This window comes from Hemiscyllium ocellatum, chromosome 37, assembly GCF_020745735.1.
Source record: "Hemiscyllium ocellatum isolate sHemOce1 chromosome 37, sHemOce1.pat.X.cur, whole genome shotgun sequence".
Taxonomy (NCBI): domain Eukaryota; kingdom Metazoa; phylum Chordata; class Chondrichthyes; order Orectolobiformes; family Hemiscylliidae; genus Hemiscyllium; species Hemiscyllium ocellatum.
This window is the reverse complement of record NC_083437.1, coordinates 25,073,613-25,090,303: the sequence shown is the minus strand read 5'-3', so window position 1 is coordinate 25,090,303 and position 16,691 is coordinate 25,073,613. Positions and strand designations below refer to the sequence as shown.

The 16,691-nt window shown below is 38.6% G+C and overlaps 1 protein-coding gene across 1 annotated transcript in view; it reads left to right on the top strand.

Moving 5' to 3' along the window:
- The window catches only part of ubr4 (ubiquitin protein ligase E3 component n-recognin 4), a 188,234-nt gene that overhangs the window by 4,625 nt on the left and 166,918 nt on the right, over window positions 1–16,691 (top strand). The window contains exons 2-7 of the mRNA XM_060852252.1: window positions 6,127–6,224; window positions 7,882–7,985; window positions 11,196–11,325; window positions 11,443–11,582; window positions 12,914–13,016; window positions 15,845–15,986. Coding sequence (XP_060708235.1) covers window positions 6,127–6,224; window positions 7,882–7,985; window positions 11,196–11,325; window positions 11,443–11,582; window positions 12,914–13,016; window positions 15,845–15,986 — 717 coding nt within the window. The remainder of the gene's footprint in view (window positions 1–6,126; window positions 6,225–7,881; window positions 7,986–11,195; window positions 11,326–11,442; window positions 11,583–12,913; window positions 13,017–15,844; window positions 15,987–16,691) is intronic.

Here is a 16,691-nt window from a genome sequence, read left to right as displayed (position 1 = left end):
GTTTGATATTTAACATTAAGAAAATATCTGATTTGTCTTGAATGGAAAGAAAATGATCTCTCTTGCCTACATTTAATTCCATTATCATTATGTTTCCCCACTCACTCACTATGATTTGTGACTTATTGTTTCCATCAGCACAACTTTACTATACCTAGTGTCTAGTACTAACCTCTTTATTCGCAAATTTGGGTTTCAAGCTTTCTCTGCTTCGTCAAACTCATTGATATGAAAAACTGAGTCAGTCTGCAATTTCTCACCACAAGGTTGTCTGTGTTTTCATAAACTCTCATTTTGATCATTAGTGTTGAAATCCCATTTTAGGTATTTTCTAATCAGCTTGGTCAGTGATGTTATGTCATGCCTCCTGTCTCAGAGATATGGACTTTGCCACTGTGCCATAAGAGTCCTCATTATATTCAAAGTAAATGCCTATTTTAGTTGATTACCCCATCTTAGAGTTTCCCTCTATTTGATGCAGCCCTACAAAACATACATGACTAGTTATAGTTTTTAAAGCAGTATGTTTCTGATCACAAATTGTGAGCAGTAAGCATCCCTGTATACTTGGCCACTTAATGGTATAAACTGTTGAAAAAAACAGTTCACAGTCTTATTCTGATGCACCTGAAGAAAGCAGACCAAGCATTCAGCTTCTATCATAGTTAAAACAGATGCGGTCAAAGGATGACAGCTGTTCTGAAATAACGTGGATAAATAAACTTTTTTTAGTTTAAAGTTTTTGGAGTGCATGTATTTTTTTAATTTGCGAAATATATCAGAAATTATAGCTGTGGTCCACCTGCTAAATGATTGCACCCTGAACATATGGTGTGCTGCTGACAGGTGTGGTTACATAATCATAACTGAAAAATAAACTAATAGGAGAGTGAACACATATGGAATATAAATAGACTGAAACTAGATGACTATGCATATCATAGTTCCTGTGTCTGCTCATATGCAGCGCAGTATGATTCTGCAATTCACTTCAGTGATTTGCAGTTTAATCTTGCCATACTAAAAAGAACACAAACCTCGTGAAGTTTCTCTATCCATTTACTATAATGAGTTAATGATAGTGAGCTTATCTATTTTGTTCTGCCTTCCACTTGAACTATTTTGGTGAATGCTGTGATGAGGGAAGTTGTACCACTTGATTTGTAATTGCTGTTCACAAGGTTTGTTGTTGTGTACACTGTTAAATAAGAGTTTTTGCTGCCTCACTTGGGCAAGATTTTATAGCTAGTTGAAGCTAAAGCTTTTCCAGGCACAATGGTACGATGAGACACGGTGTTAAAAAACACTAATTATCCTCTCGGATTTGGAAACAGTGACTACTTGTGGAACCACCTGCAAAGTCTGTAAATACTCTAAAATGCATGCTACAGAAGAATACATTTGTGACACTCGTGTCAGTATGGCACCTACTTTCTTTGGACTGTTGTTGAAACGAAATTGATACGATTGCGTTGGTTAAGGCCTTGTCTGCTGCCTTGGATGGATGTAAACATCTGATAGTTCTTTTTGAAGGGGTATAGGATTGTTCTCCTCAAGTCCTGGATGATATTATTTCTTAACCAACAGCATTTAGTGTTTTTTTTTAATGTTGCTTATGGGAGATTTGTGTGCAAATTGATTGATTGTCAGGTATCTTGCATTATAGCAATACCTGCTTCGTGATGGAAAGAGTATTGTAAAATGTTGAAAATTACTATTTATTAATGTACAAGTTATTTCCAATCTGTACGTCCAGAGTAGTAAGGCACGGGCAATATTATGATTTTTATTTAATTCGTTCTTGAAATACGATTATTGCAAGCAAGGGTCAGCATTTATAGCTCATCACCTGCTTTGCATCACTTACTAGTGCAAAACCCTACAGCTTGAACCCTTTGATCCAGGACATTGCCTTTTATTTCAGCTGCCATTGATTGTGTTTTCTGTGACATATTTCAAGAGTGCAAACCATTGCAGCAGTCGTTGTCATCTTTGATCAGCTTTAGATGTAATTCTTTGATCTGAGGCAGCCAAGCATCAAGAATCTTGGGCTGTAATTTTTGTTAGAGTACCTCAAAGAGAAGCCCTGCATTAAACTTCAAATATGCAAAATCAATGTTGTCCAAATGAAATTGCTTACTGGTCACAGTTGTCAGTATAGGAATGTTGACTTAGCCATTGGAATCTAGTTTAAATTTTAACGACTGTAGATTTTTATGAGCTAAAGCGATCAAGATATGGAGTAAAGGCAGGTTAGTGGAATTGAGGTCCATTTCAGTCATGATCTAGTTTTGGGGAACAGGCTTGCGGATTTGATTGGCAACCACCTCTCTTATTAGACATAGGATGTAGGAACAGAAATGGACCATTGAGTCTGCTCTGCCATTCAATAAGATCATGGTTGATCTGATTTTAAACTTCATCTTCCTCCCTTTTCTCCGCAGCATTTGATTCCCTTTCTAATTTAAAAATCTTATTTCGATATTGAATGTATGAAATGATCCCTCTGGTACAATCCTCAGAATAAATTCCTCCCCACCTCTGCTCTATTCTGAGGTTATGCTGTGTAGTACTAGACTCCACCACCAGGGGAAATAACTTCTCTGCATTGAGCTTGGCAAGGTCCTAAGAATCTTGTCTCTCGATCTTCTATATTTCAATGAGTACAGGTTTAACCTACTCAACTTCTCCTCGTAAGACCATCTCTCCAAACCTCAATCTACCTAGTGAAGTTTCTCTGGCCTGTTTCCAATGCTAGTCGATCTTTCCTTCAATGAGGGGTCCAATCTGCAGCATTCCAACTGTAGTCTTGTTACTACCTTGTATTGTTTTAGCCAGACTTTCTATATTTTTATACCCCATTCCCTTTGTGTTCGCACCATATGCACATTTTAGGAGATGCTTTACCAACATCATGTAATATAGGTAAATATACTTCACAGTTTAATGTTTTACAATTCCGTAACCACTCACATGGTTAAAGTGATTAACAATTTACAGAGGAACCTCTATTATCTGGTATTCAATTATTCAAATATCAGATTATCCGGCAAGATCGCAAGGTCCCGATGCTTGACTAAAGTATATTATCTGGTATTCAATTATCTGGAATTCAGTTAACCAAACAAAATGCTCCCCATCTGTGTCCATCAGATAATCGAGGTTCCTCTGTGCAATAAATTCACAAATTAAGGTTCTCATGGGAATACTGAGATATGCCCAAATACACTTGCTCGATGTGCAACTGTCCACATATTGCTCTTGGCATAAGTATTCTCCAGCTTTCAAACTAGTTTGTTGTTGATAAAGAGTAGCTTCAGGATCCATTGAAACAAATCTGACGCTACCCAAATTCTAATAAAGGCTTATATCCCTTAAAAAGGGCCTTGTGTGACATTTTACTTGTTGAAGCTCTGCAAATATTAAATAAATTGAGAACAAATAGTGATCACTGGAACTTTTCTTGATTGCCAATGAATAGCAATCACATCACATTATGTATGTGTTCCCTGTCAAAAATCTGATTTCTTAGATTGTAAGTAAGGGAAACTGCTTGAATTGCTCTGCTTCACTTTCACTGCACACGTCATAATCTGTATTGTAACTGCAAATGTTCAGTCAGTTTTTTCAAACCCTTGCCATCGATTGACTCAAAGTCCCTCACCTCCCACTTGATCACCACCCCTCATTTGCAACTCACTGTTTTCCCCTCACTTTCCTTGCCAACTTCCACTTTCAAGTGTAAGAATTACAGATCAGGAAATAACCCCTATTACTGGAGGCATTCTTCTGAGAGATTTTCTTTCGTACATTTTCGCTTAAGGTGCAGTTTTGTGGAAATATATTAGAAGTTTTAAATGAAGGCCAACTTGAATATTGCTTTAAAAAAAGGCACATTTTGTCAAACTTTTCATCTTGCACTTGTCACAACATACAAGGGCACCAGGTTTGAAGGGGCAACTGACAGTTATACTGCATGAGAGGAGGCGGGTGATTGTTTGGCAAGTCAACTCCAGTAGAAATGTTGCTGAGGAGAATGTCCCCATTAATGCTGATTGACAGTTAACAGCCAGGCAGATTTGACTGATCACGTCATTGTCTTGAAAAGTGAACCAGTGAATGAATGTCACAGTAATGCTCCAGCTCTGTATTAGCAAATGTCAAGGGAAACTATAAAAGTTCTTTTCCATTCACTCCAACATCATTTATATCTCTTCTGACAAAGGAGTAACGTATGCTAGGCTACAACAAAACCTGATTGCCAGTCAAGCTAAGAGTGATAAGTAATAATTTCCAATTAAAGAAAACTCAACTCTCTCACATTAGTTTCAAAGACTTTATCCACATTGAATCTTGACCATAAAAAGTTTTGGGTTCACTGTAGACAAAACCAATCTTATCCCTTTTACAAGATAGGGTCAAAGACTGGTATTCTTGTGAGTAGCTCAGCTCCTGATCCACAAACGCTCTTAACAAATTGCCAATCACAATAAGGAGCATGATGGAATACTCACTGCTGGTGTTGTTTGATATGGATTAAAGAGCACTCGAAAAACTTGACTCCATTTGAGCAGAGACATTTGTGTAATTTGTCCTTGACACTGGATTCACCAATTGTACTGTTCAAAACTAGTCCAACTGCAGCAGTTATTTTGATCTCAGTCACTGGAAAGGATACCGGTAAGTTCGGTATGGCAGAACTGTTAACTCCCAAGTTTGCTTTTGCTTCTTAGATCAAGCATTCACAGCAATGTCTTGTTCTGTCATTGTTGCTGAATTGGATCCAGAATGATGTTCTTCTATTACCATTAGAAGAATAACATCACCATATGGGCTACTCTCAGTTCTGCAATTCAACGCATCAACAAATTGGGCAATAAATCTTCAGTCTTCACATTGAACAAACTTTCCATTGTGTAACCTGGCACAACCACAATGGCGATAGGCACCAATCCAGCATTTTAAAACTGGGGATCCATCAGGCAGTGGGCCATCAGCAGTGGTAGAATTGTAATCAAACGCAATTTAATTTCATGCACAGCAATTCCCCAAATCTGCCATCAAGTCAGACCTATGTCAATAAAGAATGCAGGAGGGCGTTCTGGTAGCTGTATCAGGAATACCTAAAAATGAGATGCATATTTCACTGTTGCTGCAAGAGCGGGTCAGTGTGACAGGTAACCTGCCTCCTGTCTCCCTAATGTCTGTCATCATTTAGGTAAAATCACCATTGTTTTACCAGGCCACAGGATGCTCTGACATTAGATGGTTTAGCCTGCAGATCTCCACTCCTCAACAGGAGAGGTTGAGAAGGGGAGCCCTTTGTGGTAACCTCAACAGGAAAGAAACCCATGCTGTCAGCATCCCTTTGCAGTGCAAATCAGTTGTCTAACCAACCATCTTGTTCATTATCTACAAATCAGAAATGTGATGGAATATTTGCTACATGCCTGGATGGGTGCACCTGCAACTATTTTTTAAAAATGCTTGATGCCACCTGGGACACAGTATTCTGCAGGTTTGATACCTCATCCACCACTTTCAACACTCACTCCATTTTGACACAGTGACAGCAGTGTTGTCATTAACCTTCAAAAGCACCTTCCAAATCTATGACCTCAGCCACTGAGAAGGAGAAGAGCAGTAGGTGCAGAGAACACCATCACCTGCAAATTCTTCTCTGATCCTGTCACCATCCTGCCGTGGGATGATATTGTCATTCTTTCGCTTGCCATGTCAAAATTGTAGAACTTGCTTACTAACAGTACTGCAGTATCATTATACCCCAGGTACTGCAGCAGTCCAAGAAGGCAGCTCACCACCACCTTTCTAGGGCAATTTGAGATGAACAATAAATGGTAGTTCTGAAGGAATAAAGAAAAAAATTGCCTTGATTGTATTATGCACTTCGTGAGCCCAAATCAAAAAGCCTTTTTGCTGATTGATGGTTGTAAAGCTTAAACTGCGATATAACTCTCTTCTGAACTAGTGGTGGAATATGGTTTGAAGGGAATTAATTATTTTGAAATATGAGCACTGAAGTGATCCATTGTTTTTTCTCACTGGGTTGGTTAGTTTGTATTTCTATTGATTTGAAGCTTATAACTTGATTGTTTTGTGTTTCAGTGAGAAGCAGATTCTGCATCATGACAAACAATATGAACCCTTCTACTCCTCATTTGTGGCGCTCTCTGCACATTACATCTCAACAGTCTGTGCACAGAGTAGGTGTTTCTAATTGTTTCTTTAAGTAATGTGGTTTAAAGTTATTATTAAAGAAATTACCGCATGCCTGTCTGAAGTCGTGAATCTCTATTTTGACCTGCTTTTGTGTTTAGAATATCTCAAATCGGGGTTAAATTCATGATGGCACTATGGTTGCAGCATAAGGCAGTGGTGTGATAAGAATATAATAAAAATGTAGGCACGTCTGGGTTTGCCCCCTTCAGCACAGTAACATTTTTGCAGCACTTGGTTGTATTTTGAGTAGTTCAAATGTTTTTGGATATATTGTTTCACAGATTAAAACTGAATCATGAGCACAGGAGATTCACCATTTGTTGATGTAAGATAGCCTGTCGTCTTGCTGCAGAAAGCTGGATTTACTATTTGAATGAAATACCTGAAAGATAAAACTTGACCATGTTGCACCCCCACCCCACCAAGCAAGCCATTGCAGACAAACTGACCAGAACCTGCTCAAAATGACCAATATTTCAAACTCAATTTTAGCATCAAGTTACTGGACGCACAACATACAAACCAAACTCAATCTGTCATCTTCTGTTCTTACCTGATTTGACTTGGGTGGCACACTGTCTCAGTAGTCTGCACTGATGCCTCAGTGCCGGGGACCCAGGTTCAGTTCCACCCTCGGGTGACTGTGTTAAGTTTGCATGTTTCCCCATGTTTGCATGAGTTTCCTATGGGTGCTTTGGTTTCCTCCCACAGTTCAAAGGTATGCAGGTTAGGTGGATTGGCGATGGGAGATTGTCTGTTTCTGCAATTCTATGAGGCTATGCCTATGTCAGCTCTTTGAAAGAATCAACCAATTAGTCCCGCTCAAGTCCCACTCAGGCTAATAGAGAATAGTAACACGTTTTTCAGTTTTTAGTGTCACAAAGCTGGTCCCTTTTTTCTAAAAGCTGTTCCTTTTCTCCAGGATACTGTGTCCTTGATTTTCTTTCGGAGGGGTCGTAAACTGTCTGGGCTCCGATTAGACTAGTTTGGTACAGAGATGAAAAGGATTTTGAGAGGCCTTTTGTTTATATGTAAACAGATGAGAGTTAGGCCAAAGTGGTCATGTTTCAGAAGTGACCTGTACAATGATAGGGGAGTGGTCAGCTCTCTAGCTGAGCATTTCAGTCCAGAGATCTGTTTCCATGCTGCACATCTCAATGACTCTATAACTAGCGAGGAGTTCGACAGTGGGCAGTGTGGAAACAGATTGCTAGAAAAAAAACTCCCTCTCGTTCTCTTTCTGCCCTTCTAACCTCAACCTGTAACCATATGTTCCATTTGTTTTTACTGTGTTTTAAAGGGGTTTGCTTATTGGGATTGTTGTGTATATTTGGAACAGCATAATTAAGTCTAGTTTTGGTACACTGAGTTCTGTAGGGGTTCTTTATTCTGTTATTTGTGTTTCATTGTGTTATTTAGTGAATCCTTTTTTTCTCTTTTAAAACCTGGTAGCCAGCCTCTTTAACTCTGGGTAATTTTCACTGTACACTTAGAGAAACAAATTGCAAAGTTATGATCTGGGCTGCCTGCTTAAGAATGTTTTGATTGGTCTGACCTAGACCATAACATTTATTAAAATACTTAATGTTTTGGAAATACTAAGTATCCAATGCTAATCTATCTTATTTCCAATATCTATAGTTCCTAGGAATCAGCTACTGTCTGTTGCAGCTGCATGTAAAATCCTGATTGAATTCTCATTGATGCGCCTTGAGAATCCAGATGAGGCATGTGCTGTTTCACAGGTAATGAATTAAAACCTCTGGGTCTCTGTCTGTCTCTCCCTTTTATTTATTTATTTCTTCTCTTTCTTTGTCCTGTTCCCTCTGTTTCAGATCTATTATTTTTTCTTCTTTCTCCCTCTGCTCCTCCCCTCTTTTCATTCTCTCCTTCTCCTTCCCGCTGCTGCTCCTTGCTGATGTGAGATTTGATATTGTGGTACCAGTGTGTCTCGAAAGAGTGTGGGGAAGAATGAAAAGTGTTACTTAGCTACATACTTGATCATTTGACAATTTCTCCAGAACGTTCACAACTTTCATAATTGTAAAATCCTAATTCTTCCCTGATATAATGTTTGACTTCACATTCATAAATCAGGATGGTCAGGTACAGTGGACAGCTAGCTAGTTCATGGCAGCACTGACTGAACTTCAAAACAATTACCTGTCTCTTTGGCTAAATCATCTTGTTACTTCCCTTACTTGAGGGATATATTGGAGGCAGTTCAGAGGAGATTCGCTAGATTGATTCTAGAGATGGGCCTCCCTTTATGAAGAGAGATTGAGCAAGTTAGCTCGACACACTCTGGAATATAGAAGAATTCGGAGGTGATCCAGTCGAGATATATAAGGTGCTGAAGTGGTTTGACAAAGTAGACGTTTGAAAGGATGTTTCCTTCTGTATACTGGGAGGTCGAAAGGTTTATGCTAAGTTATAGCAGCTTTAAAACAGATGAGAATTACTTGTCCCAAGGGGTTGTGAATCGGTAGAATTCAATATCTAAGTGCAATGGATGCTGGACATTGAGTAAATTCGAGCAGCTATCAGATCTTTAGTTAATGGGTTGAAAGTTATGAAGATTGGGCAAGGAGTTGAGGTTGAGGCTGAGATGAAATCAGCCATGATCCTATCAAATGGCAGAACAAGCTCGGGGATACTGAAATACCTACTCCAGGTCCTTGTTCTTATGTGCTCAGCTTATCTAAGAGAGAAGGGAAGTTTCAAAAATTCCTTTCTTTCACAAACCTCCCAAACCTTATGCCAATTATTGTTGGCTGTTCTTAATTGTTGGCTAGGTTTTCCAAATTAACATGGACTCAACAAAATGATCTATTATTAATCTAAACAGCTGGTGTTATTTGTTTCTTGCTTCCATTCTTCTTGAGTGGAGATATTGTATTGGTAACTCTGTCATTCTCCTGCAACAAATTCAGTTTCCAAGGAGGTTTGACATTTTTTTTTCAATTCTTCAGGTTCTAAAGTTCTTATCACCAAATTAACAATAAGCAAGTTTTGTTCTATATAAATTCAAACTGATTCAGATTTCTAATTGCATCTGATCCTGATGTCTCATTTGCATATTACTCCATTCTTGCCGATTTTTTTTTAACTTATTCACAGGATATGGCTGTCACTGACTATGCCAGTATTTATTGCCCAGAGGGCAGTTAAGAAATGACCACATTTTGTCTGGATCTGTATTTTTCCTGACTCGTGACATTGGTTTCATGGTCATCACTAGCTGATTAATTAGAGATTTTGTTCAGTTGAATCCAATTCCCACCATCTGCCATGGTGAGATTCGAACCTGGATCAATATGGTATCTCTGGATTAATAGTCTAGCAATAGTACCACTAGGTCAATGCCTCCCTGTTTGAACATCTATCGATCAGCATATGATCCGGAATCCTTGTCCTTGTGAATCCATCCAGGGCCTTGCTGTCCTTGTCTCTGCAGGTACATCCAGTCCTGCTTTCTACAGTGCATTCTCCATTCAGTCTGCTTTGTTTACTGCATTCCGTATAATCAGTGTTTTGTAGACAGTGACAAAAAGGCATCAAAGTCTACTGGACTACTGCTCTGTATCTCAAAGGATGGAAATTATGCATCTGCTGAAATGAGCCTTAGTCAGGTCCTGTCTGGAGTATTATGTACAATTTTGGGCAGCATTCCTCAGGAAAGATGTATTCACCTTTTGAGATATGCAACATATGTTGATCAGAATCATTCTGGAGCTCGAGTGTTTAATTATGGGGATTGGTTGCAGAAAAGTGGTCTGGATTCCCTCTAGTGTTGAGTTTTAGCAGTAATCTTGACCAGAATTTAAAATATTGACGTGATAGAAGCCATTTTTGAGTTAAGAAGAAAGGGCTGTCATCTTAATATTGGAGCTCATTTAATTACGAATGAAATGCTCATGTCCTTTTTATGACATGTAGTCAAGCAAATTTAAACAACAATACAAATGGTTCTGAAGAAAGTTGTGACCTGAAATGTTAACTTTGTTTTTCTCCACAGATACTATCTGACCTACTAAGTTAGTTTTAACATTAATTTTTGTTTTTAGTACAAATCTAGAATTTTTTATTTTCTCACATCAAACTTAACCTGCTACCCCAAAAACCTGGATGCTAAAGGTCAGTTGGAGGTGTCAAGACTGAGAACACTAGTTTTTTAAGTTAAGCTATCAAGACAAGTAGAATGAAAACCAGAAAATTTAATCAAGATGCAGATAAGTTGAGATCTAATTGAGTAGCAGAATGTTGAGATCTTGTATGACCTGTTTATTCTTAATAGTCCTACATTTAACCAACTCCCAGAAGTTCCTTCTTTTGCTGCATCTCTCCAAACTTGCAGAAGCCTCGTTTAAAAGCTGCCAGTTGCTAAAGCCACCTCCTTAACTTATTTTCTCTGTTCAGATCTGGACTGAGATGTTTTGTTGTGTTAAAGATATGTACTTATGGAGACATTATGCACCAACCTCAGTAACTTTTGTTATAGCTTTATGATAGCTGGGTTGAGTATATAAGTGAATGACTGAGAAATAGAAATAAGGAAGTCTCAATGGTTTTAGTTTGCTGATTAGAGGTGCATTAAGTCATGGGAACCCTGGTTGGCAATGACCTCAGCTAGAAGGAACATGTATGAGAAATAGAGCAAGAATGAGATTGGGTTTGGAGATGGTGCCAACGATTGAAGAGCTTTCTAAGATATGAAACTTAGTAACTCGGAGAAATGTCTGAATATCCCAAGCAAGCTAGCTTTAGGAAAATAAACAGTAAGAAAGACGAAAAGATAATGAAATGGAAAAAAGCAATCAACAGGAACCTTGAGAAGCTTTGTCTGAATAGAAAGATTTTTTCCTAAGCTTATGTTAGATTATTTGGACTCTAAATATATAACATGTTCTTTTTTTTTAATCCTGTCAGTGTTATTGTCGCTACTTCCTCCTCAGAAACACCTGATCCTTTTGATCAAGGGCCTTTGTACTGGTTGCAGCCGATTGGACAGGACTGAGATCATTACGTTCACAGCAATGATGAAGTCAGCCAAGCTTCCAATGACAATAAAGACACTCTCAGATGGTAAATCCTTGACACTGATAATCAAAGATTATTCTCTGGGTACGGTTAATCTCTGTGCAGTTGATTGTCGAATGTTCTGCTGAATTATTTTTCTTATCAGTGAATCTCTTTACACAGTGGAGGATCAGAAAGAGTCTGTCTCTCCAGTGACACCTGAACTCAAACAGAAAGAAGTGCAAATGAATTTTTTAAGCCAATTAACTTCAGTGTTTGACCCAGATGTGTCAGCCTCATCTGCCCCTTCTCCAGTTGTTCAGGTATGGATTTGGGAAATAAATTCTACATCTTTTCACATTACGTTGTTCCCTCTAGGTTGCATGGTTATAGTGTGCTGAGCACAAGTATTGGTCTCTTTTGTGCGCATACATGCATGACCATGTGTCAGTTTTAAAGGGATTGTGTCATTCTAGAAACTGGCCATGCATAAAACAGGAATTTGGAGGAAATATTACCTGTTAATGGCTGTAAAATGTCCTGTGTGGAGCATACCTGGCATTTAAGATACGATGGAGCATCATTAAAGGTGTGATGGTGATGGGGCATAGTTAAGGTATACCACACTTCATTGTTGGCAGGAAAAAAATGACATCTATTTGGAATAAATTTATGCAGATACGTTCTAAACAAACTTCGTTCAATGCAAGGGTGATTTTATTAAATACTACTACTGAAACAGTGCTTGTGCCTTTAAACTTTCAAAACTTATAAAGATTGTAGTGATGTATTTAAGGGTAGGAATTTTAGGAAACAAAACAGTTTTATAGTTTTCACTGTGTCAGTATGAAGACCTGTGGATAGTGTTCTGTAGGGTAAAGACCCCTTCTCCCAGCATAGGAGCAGGAAGCCATTGATCTTGTCTGAAATTTTGATTGGATAATTGATAATCTGTTTCTTAACTCCATCCAACCCACCTTTTCAAATTCAAAGATCATGTATTCCATATTGCAGGAGAAATTTCACTGTGCTAATGCAATATTTGTCACTAGCACTATTTGCTTGAATTTGTGCCAGTTAAATGGAAGTTAGTGCTGAATAATTAGCTGTATTGTGGCATGGACTTGTACCTACTGGGAACTGTATCGAAGTTTCCTCAAATCTTGTCAATAAATGCCTTTTTCGACTATCAAGCTTGTTTTTGAAGCTAGGTAGAAGATGACAATGCAATATTTTGTGCATTGCACCTTGGTTCCAAATATAATGATATTGTATATTTGGTGATCTTTTACCTGAGTATAATTAACTCTGAATGTTTAAAGGATGGTTGAATGCAAGTAGGGGATGTCCTTAGATTAGATTAGTGGAATTCATTGCCATGAGCGCAGTGGAGGCTGGGACGTTAAATGTCTTCAAGACAGAGATTGATAAATTTTAGATTTCACAAGGAATTAAGGGCGACAGGGAGAGTGCGGTAAGTGGAGTTGAAATGCCCATCAGTCATGATTGAATGGCGGAGTGGACTCAATGGCCTGAATGGCTAGTTAGAAAGACTGCTCTTGTCGGGAAAGGGGTTAGAAATGATCCAGACTGGGATGGTTGACTAATCTATTTCCATTTCCTAATCTCTATATAATTTCTTTATATCTGTCAGGTGGATGGTGAAAGTGATGAACAAACTGGAACTGATCAAGCAACAGTTGCCAAAATGAAAAGTGCTTTTATTGCGCAGAATGTGTCCAGTTTACAAGCACTGGGTGAGATTCAAATCAAATCACTGATAGTTATTCATGAGATTAATTTTTATTGTGAATCTTAAGAATTGTTATCAGTGAATTAAGGAATATTAGTAAAAAACATCCTTGTTATAAAGCTACTGTATCTTCAAAACATTCACTTCCTTCACCGCCAGCACTCAGTGGCATCAGTGTGTACTATCTGCAAGATTTAGTGCAGACATTTGCCAAAGATCCTTTTACAACACCTTTCAAACCTGTTATAAACTAATTCTATCAAGAAAGGCAAGACCCCAAAGATATGTTGGACCATCACCTGCAAGTTCCTTTCCAAACTACTCACCATCCTAATTTGGAAATATATCATCACTCCTTCAGTGTTACTGGGTCAAAATCTTGGAATTCCCTTCATAAGGGAATTTAGTTTCCCTGCAGCACATGGACTACAGCAGTTCAAGAAGGCAGCTCACTGGTACCCCCTCAAGGTCAACTAGGGGTGAGCAATAAATACTGGCCAGCAGCAATGCTCACATCCCCATAGATGAAGGAAGGGTTGTAGATGCCATATGCATGGACTTTAGTAAGGCATTTGATAAGGTTCCCTATGGTAAACTAATGCGTGTTGTGCTGGGTGTTCTAGCTAGGTGGATAAAGAACTGGTTGAGCAACAGGAGACAGAGTAGTAGTTGAAGGGAGTTTCTCAAAATGGAGAAAGGTGACCACTGGTGTTCCACAGGGATCATTGCTGGGGCCACTGTTGTTTGTGATATACATAAAAGATCTGGAAGACGGCATTGTTGGTCTGATCAAGTTTGCAGATGACACAATGATAGGTGGAGTAGCAGAAAGTATAGGGTACTGTCAAAGAATACAGGAGAATATAGATAGATTGGAGAGTTGGATGGAGAAGTGGCAGATGGAGTTCAATCCAGGCAAATGTGAGGTGATGAGTTTTGGGAAGTCTAATTCTAGAGCAAACGATATAGTAAACGAAGAGCCTTGGGAAAAGCTGATGATCAGAGAGAGCTGGTAGTTCAGGTCTCACAGCAACAATCGAGAAACCATCATTCGCAGATATAGTGCACCCTCTTTTATTTCACCCATTCTCCCCCTGCTTCCTTCCTTATAGGTGCTGAGGCTAACTGAGATCAACTAACTCAACACAGAACAGGAATAATGCCCGTGACCAGATCATGTTCCATTAGGCAGTGTCTTTGACTCATTGAGCTGGGTTCCTTTGTTAAATATAAACTGAGTTAATTCACAAATATAACTGTTGACCATTTTTAGCCCTTTGGGCTTCTTCTGGCAACATGATAGTAATGCAGAGTGTCGCTATCTGTAGATGTTACGTCTGTTGTGTTATGGTTATATTGACCTTGTGAATCATTCCTGCTCAGTTGTTGAGCCTGATGTAACATAGGAACTCCTGAACATATAAGAAGGAGTGAGGAATATCTGAATTCTTTGGTCAAGAAGACAGTTGTACCGTTTAGAGAGGTAGATACAGGAAGCATGTAACTGATATTCAGCAGGGTCAAGGAAACCTAGCAGGATTGCAATAAAAAGTAGTCAGTGCAGAATTCTATAAGCAGGTAAAATATGACCAACATTATTGGATTCTTTCAGGTACCTAATATTAACACAGCATACAGCGTCAGACAGCAGGTAGTGGAGTAGATTAAAGAATGGTGACAAATTCAAAACGCATGAGGTGTCTGAGGAAGTTTGAGAAATACAGAAGATGGAAGATGTGTCCAACAGGGACGACTTTTGTTACCATATACACAATTATTTGGACTTGAGAATTGAACATTTGATGAAATTTGTTGATGATGCACAATAATGGAGGGTTGCTGTGGAGTGGTTGGGCCATAGTGCCGGTTTCCACACTAGGGAATCTAATCTAATCTAATGTGGAAGATTGCAGCCAAAGGTTGGAAAACAAAATCCAGGCTTGCCGATTCTCATAGCTCAGACCAGACAGCAGAACCTTTTTTTCCACCTTAAAGAATTCTGCCATTTGAGATCTTGTAACAATCTAATAGCTTCATAATCACTTCATTTTTGCAAAAGATTAATCCTGTGGATTCTGGACATGTGAAATAAAGACAGGAAATGCTGAGCAACCTCGGCAGCATCTGCAAAGAGTGACAATGTTAACAATTCAGGTTGGTGAAATTTCAACAGGAACTTTCCAATGAAAGATCAACTTCGTTTCACATGCCATAGAACATTACCAGCGTTTTCTATTTTGATTTCCTTTTATAGATACTATAATTTTATCCGAAACCTAGTCATTTTAACTCAATTTCTTAAACTCTCTTGAGAAAATTCTCTGGATTTTTCGTCCAGTAATTCAATGATTGCACCATCATCACAGTCTTGTTAAAGTCCAAATGTTGCATTCCTTTCATCAATGCATCTATTTATTTCCTTAAAAAATAATTAATTATTTGAGTGTGAGTTTCTATTTACAAATCCTCATTGACTGTCTCTTAATTAGTTGTCGTCATTTTGTTAGTTTTCCAGGATTTTAGAAGTTTCTCCAAAAAATGTAAGGTGAACAGGCTTACAATGATCTTGCTTCTCTCTGTACCATTTCTGAAAAGGGTTGAACATCTAACACCTAGTCCTTTAGTACATTTGCAGTATGAATATGAATAACTCACTTGTATTGAATCTAGGTTTCTTTTAAAGACAGTTGGCCTGAATGTGCTGACTGTAATCTGCCATACAAATGTTGTCCTCTGAGTTCTTTGGATTTATTTTCATTTGCATGATTAGACTGATGTATTTACTAAATGATAGCAGGCGAATTTTGACTTCTTCCTCCTCTTCTGTTGTAGGAGGCTCTGAGAAGTTGCTACGTGTTTGTTTAAACCTTCCCTACTTTCTGCGCTACATCAACCGCTTCCAGGATGCTGTCTCTGCCAATTCCTTTTTCATAATGCCTGCAACAGTTGCAGATGCAACTGCTGTGCGAAATGGGTGAGTCACAAATGCTCATTGAGGACTGCTGGGTGTGATGTTTGATTGGATATTTGACTGAAAAAGCTGTTGTGTATTGATTGCTGTTAGCCAACATCAAGGTTTCCTTTTCTAGTCCATGTCAGTTGTTAAAGGAAAGACTCATTTTGAATGGGTAAAAATAGAAGTGGGAGCTGTTACTAAAGCTATACAAGGGCCTAGCTAGGGCACAGCTGGAATACTGTGAACAGTTTGGCCCCCTTATCTAAAGAAAGATCCATATGACGAAGTCAATCCTGAATATGGAGGGATTTTCTTCTGAGGAGTTGTTGAGGAAGTTGGACCCATATTCATTCAGGCTTAGAAGAATGAGAGAGGTTGAATGGCGTAGAAGCTAAGAGATTATTACCCTTTGTGGGAGAATCTTGAACCACACAGGCATAATCCAAATAAAGGGTTACCCATTTTAAGACTGATGTGGAGGAATTTTTTCTGAGGGTATTGATTCTGGAATGTTTACCAGAGTGCTGTTGAGGCTGGCTGGTTCAGGGTATTCAAGGCAGAGGTAAATATATTTTTATAGCAAGGGAATCCAGGATTGTGGAGATAAAGCATGAATATGGAGTGGAGGATCATCAGATCAGCCATGATCTCAATGAATTTGAACCGCATTTCATAGACTGAGGCTACTTTTGCTCTTGCATGTTATGGTTTAATGGTTAATTC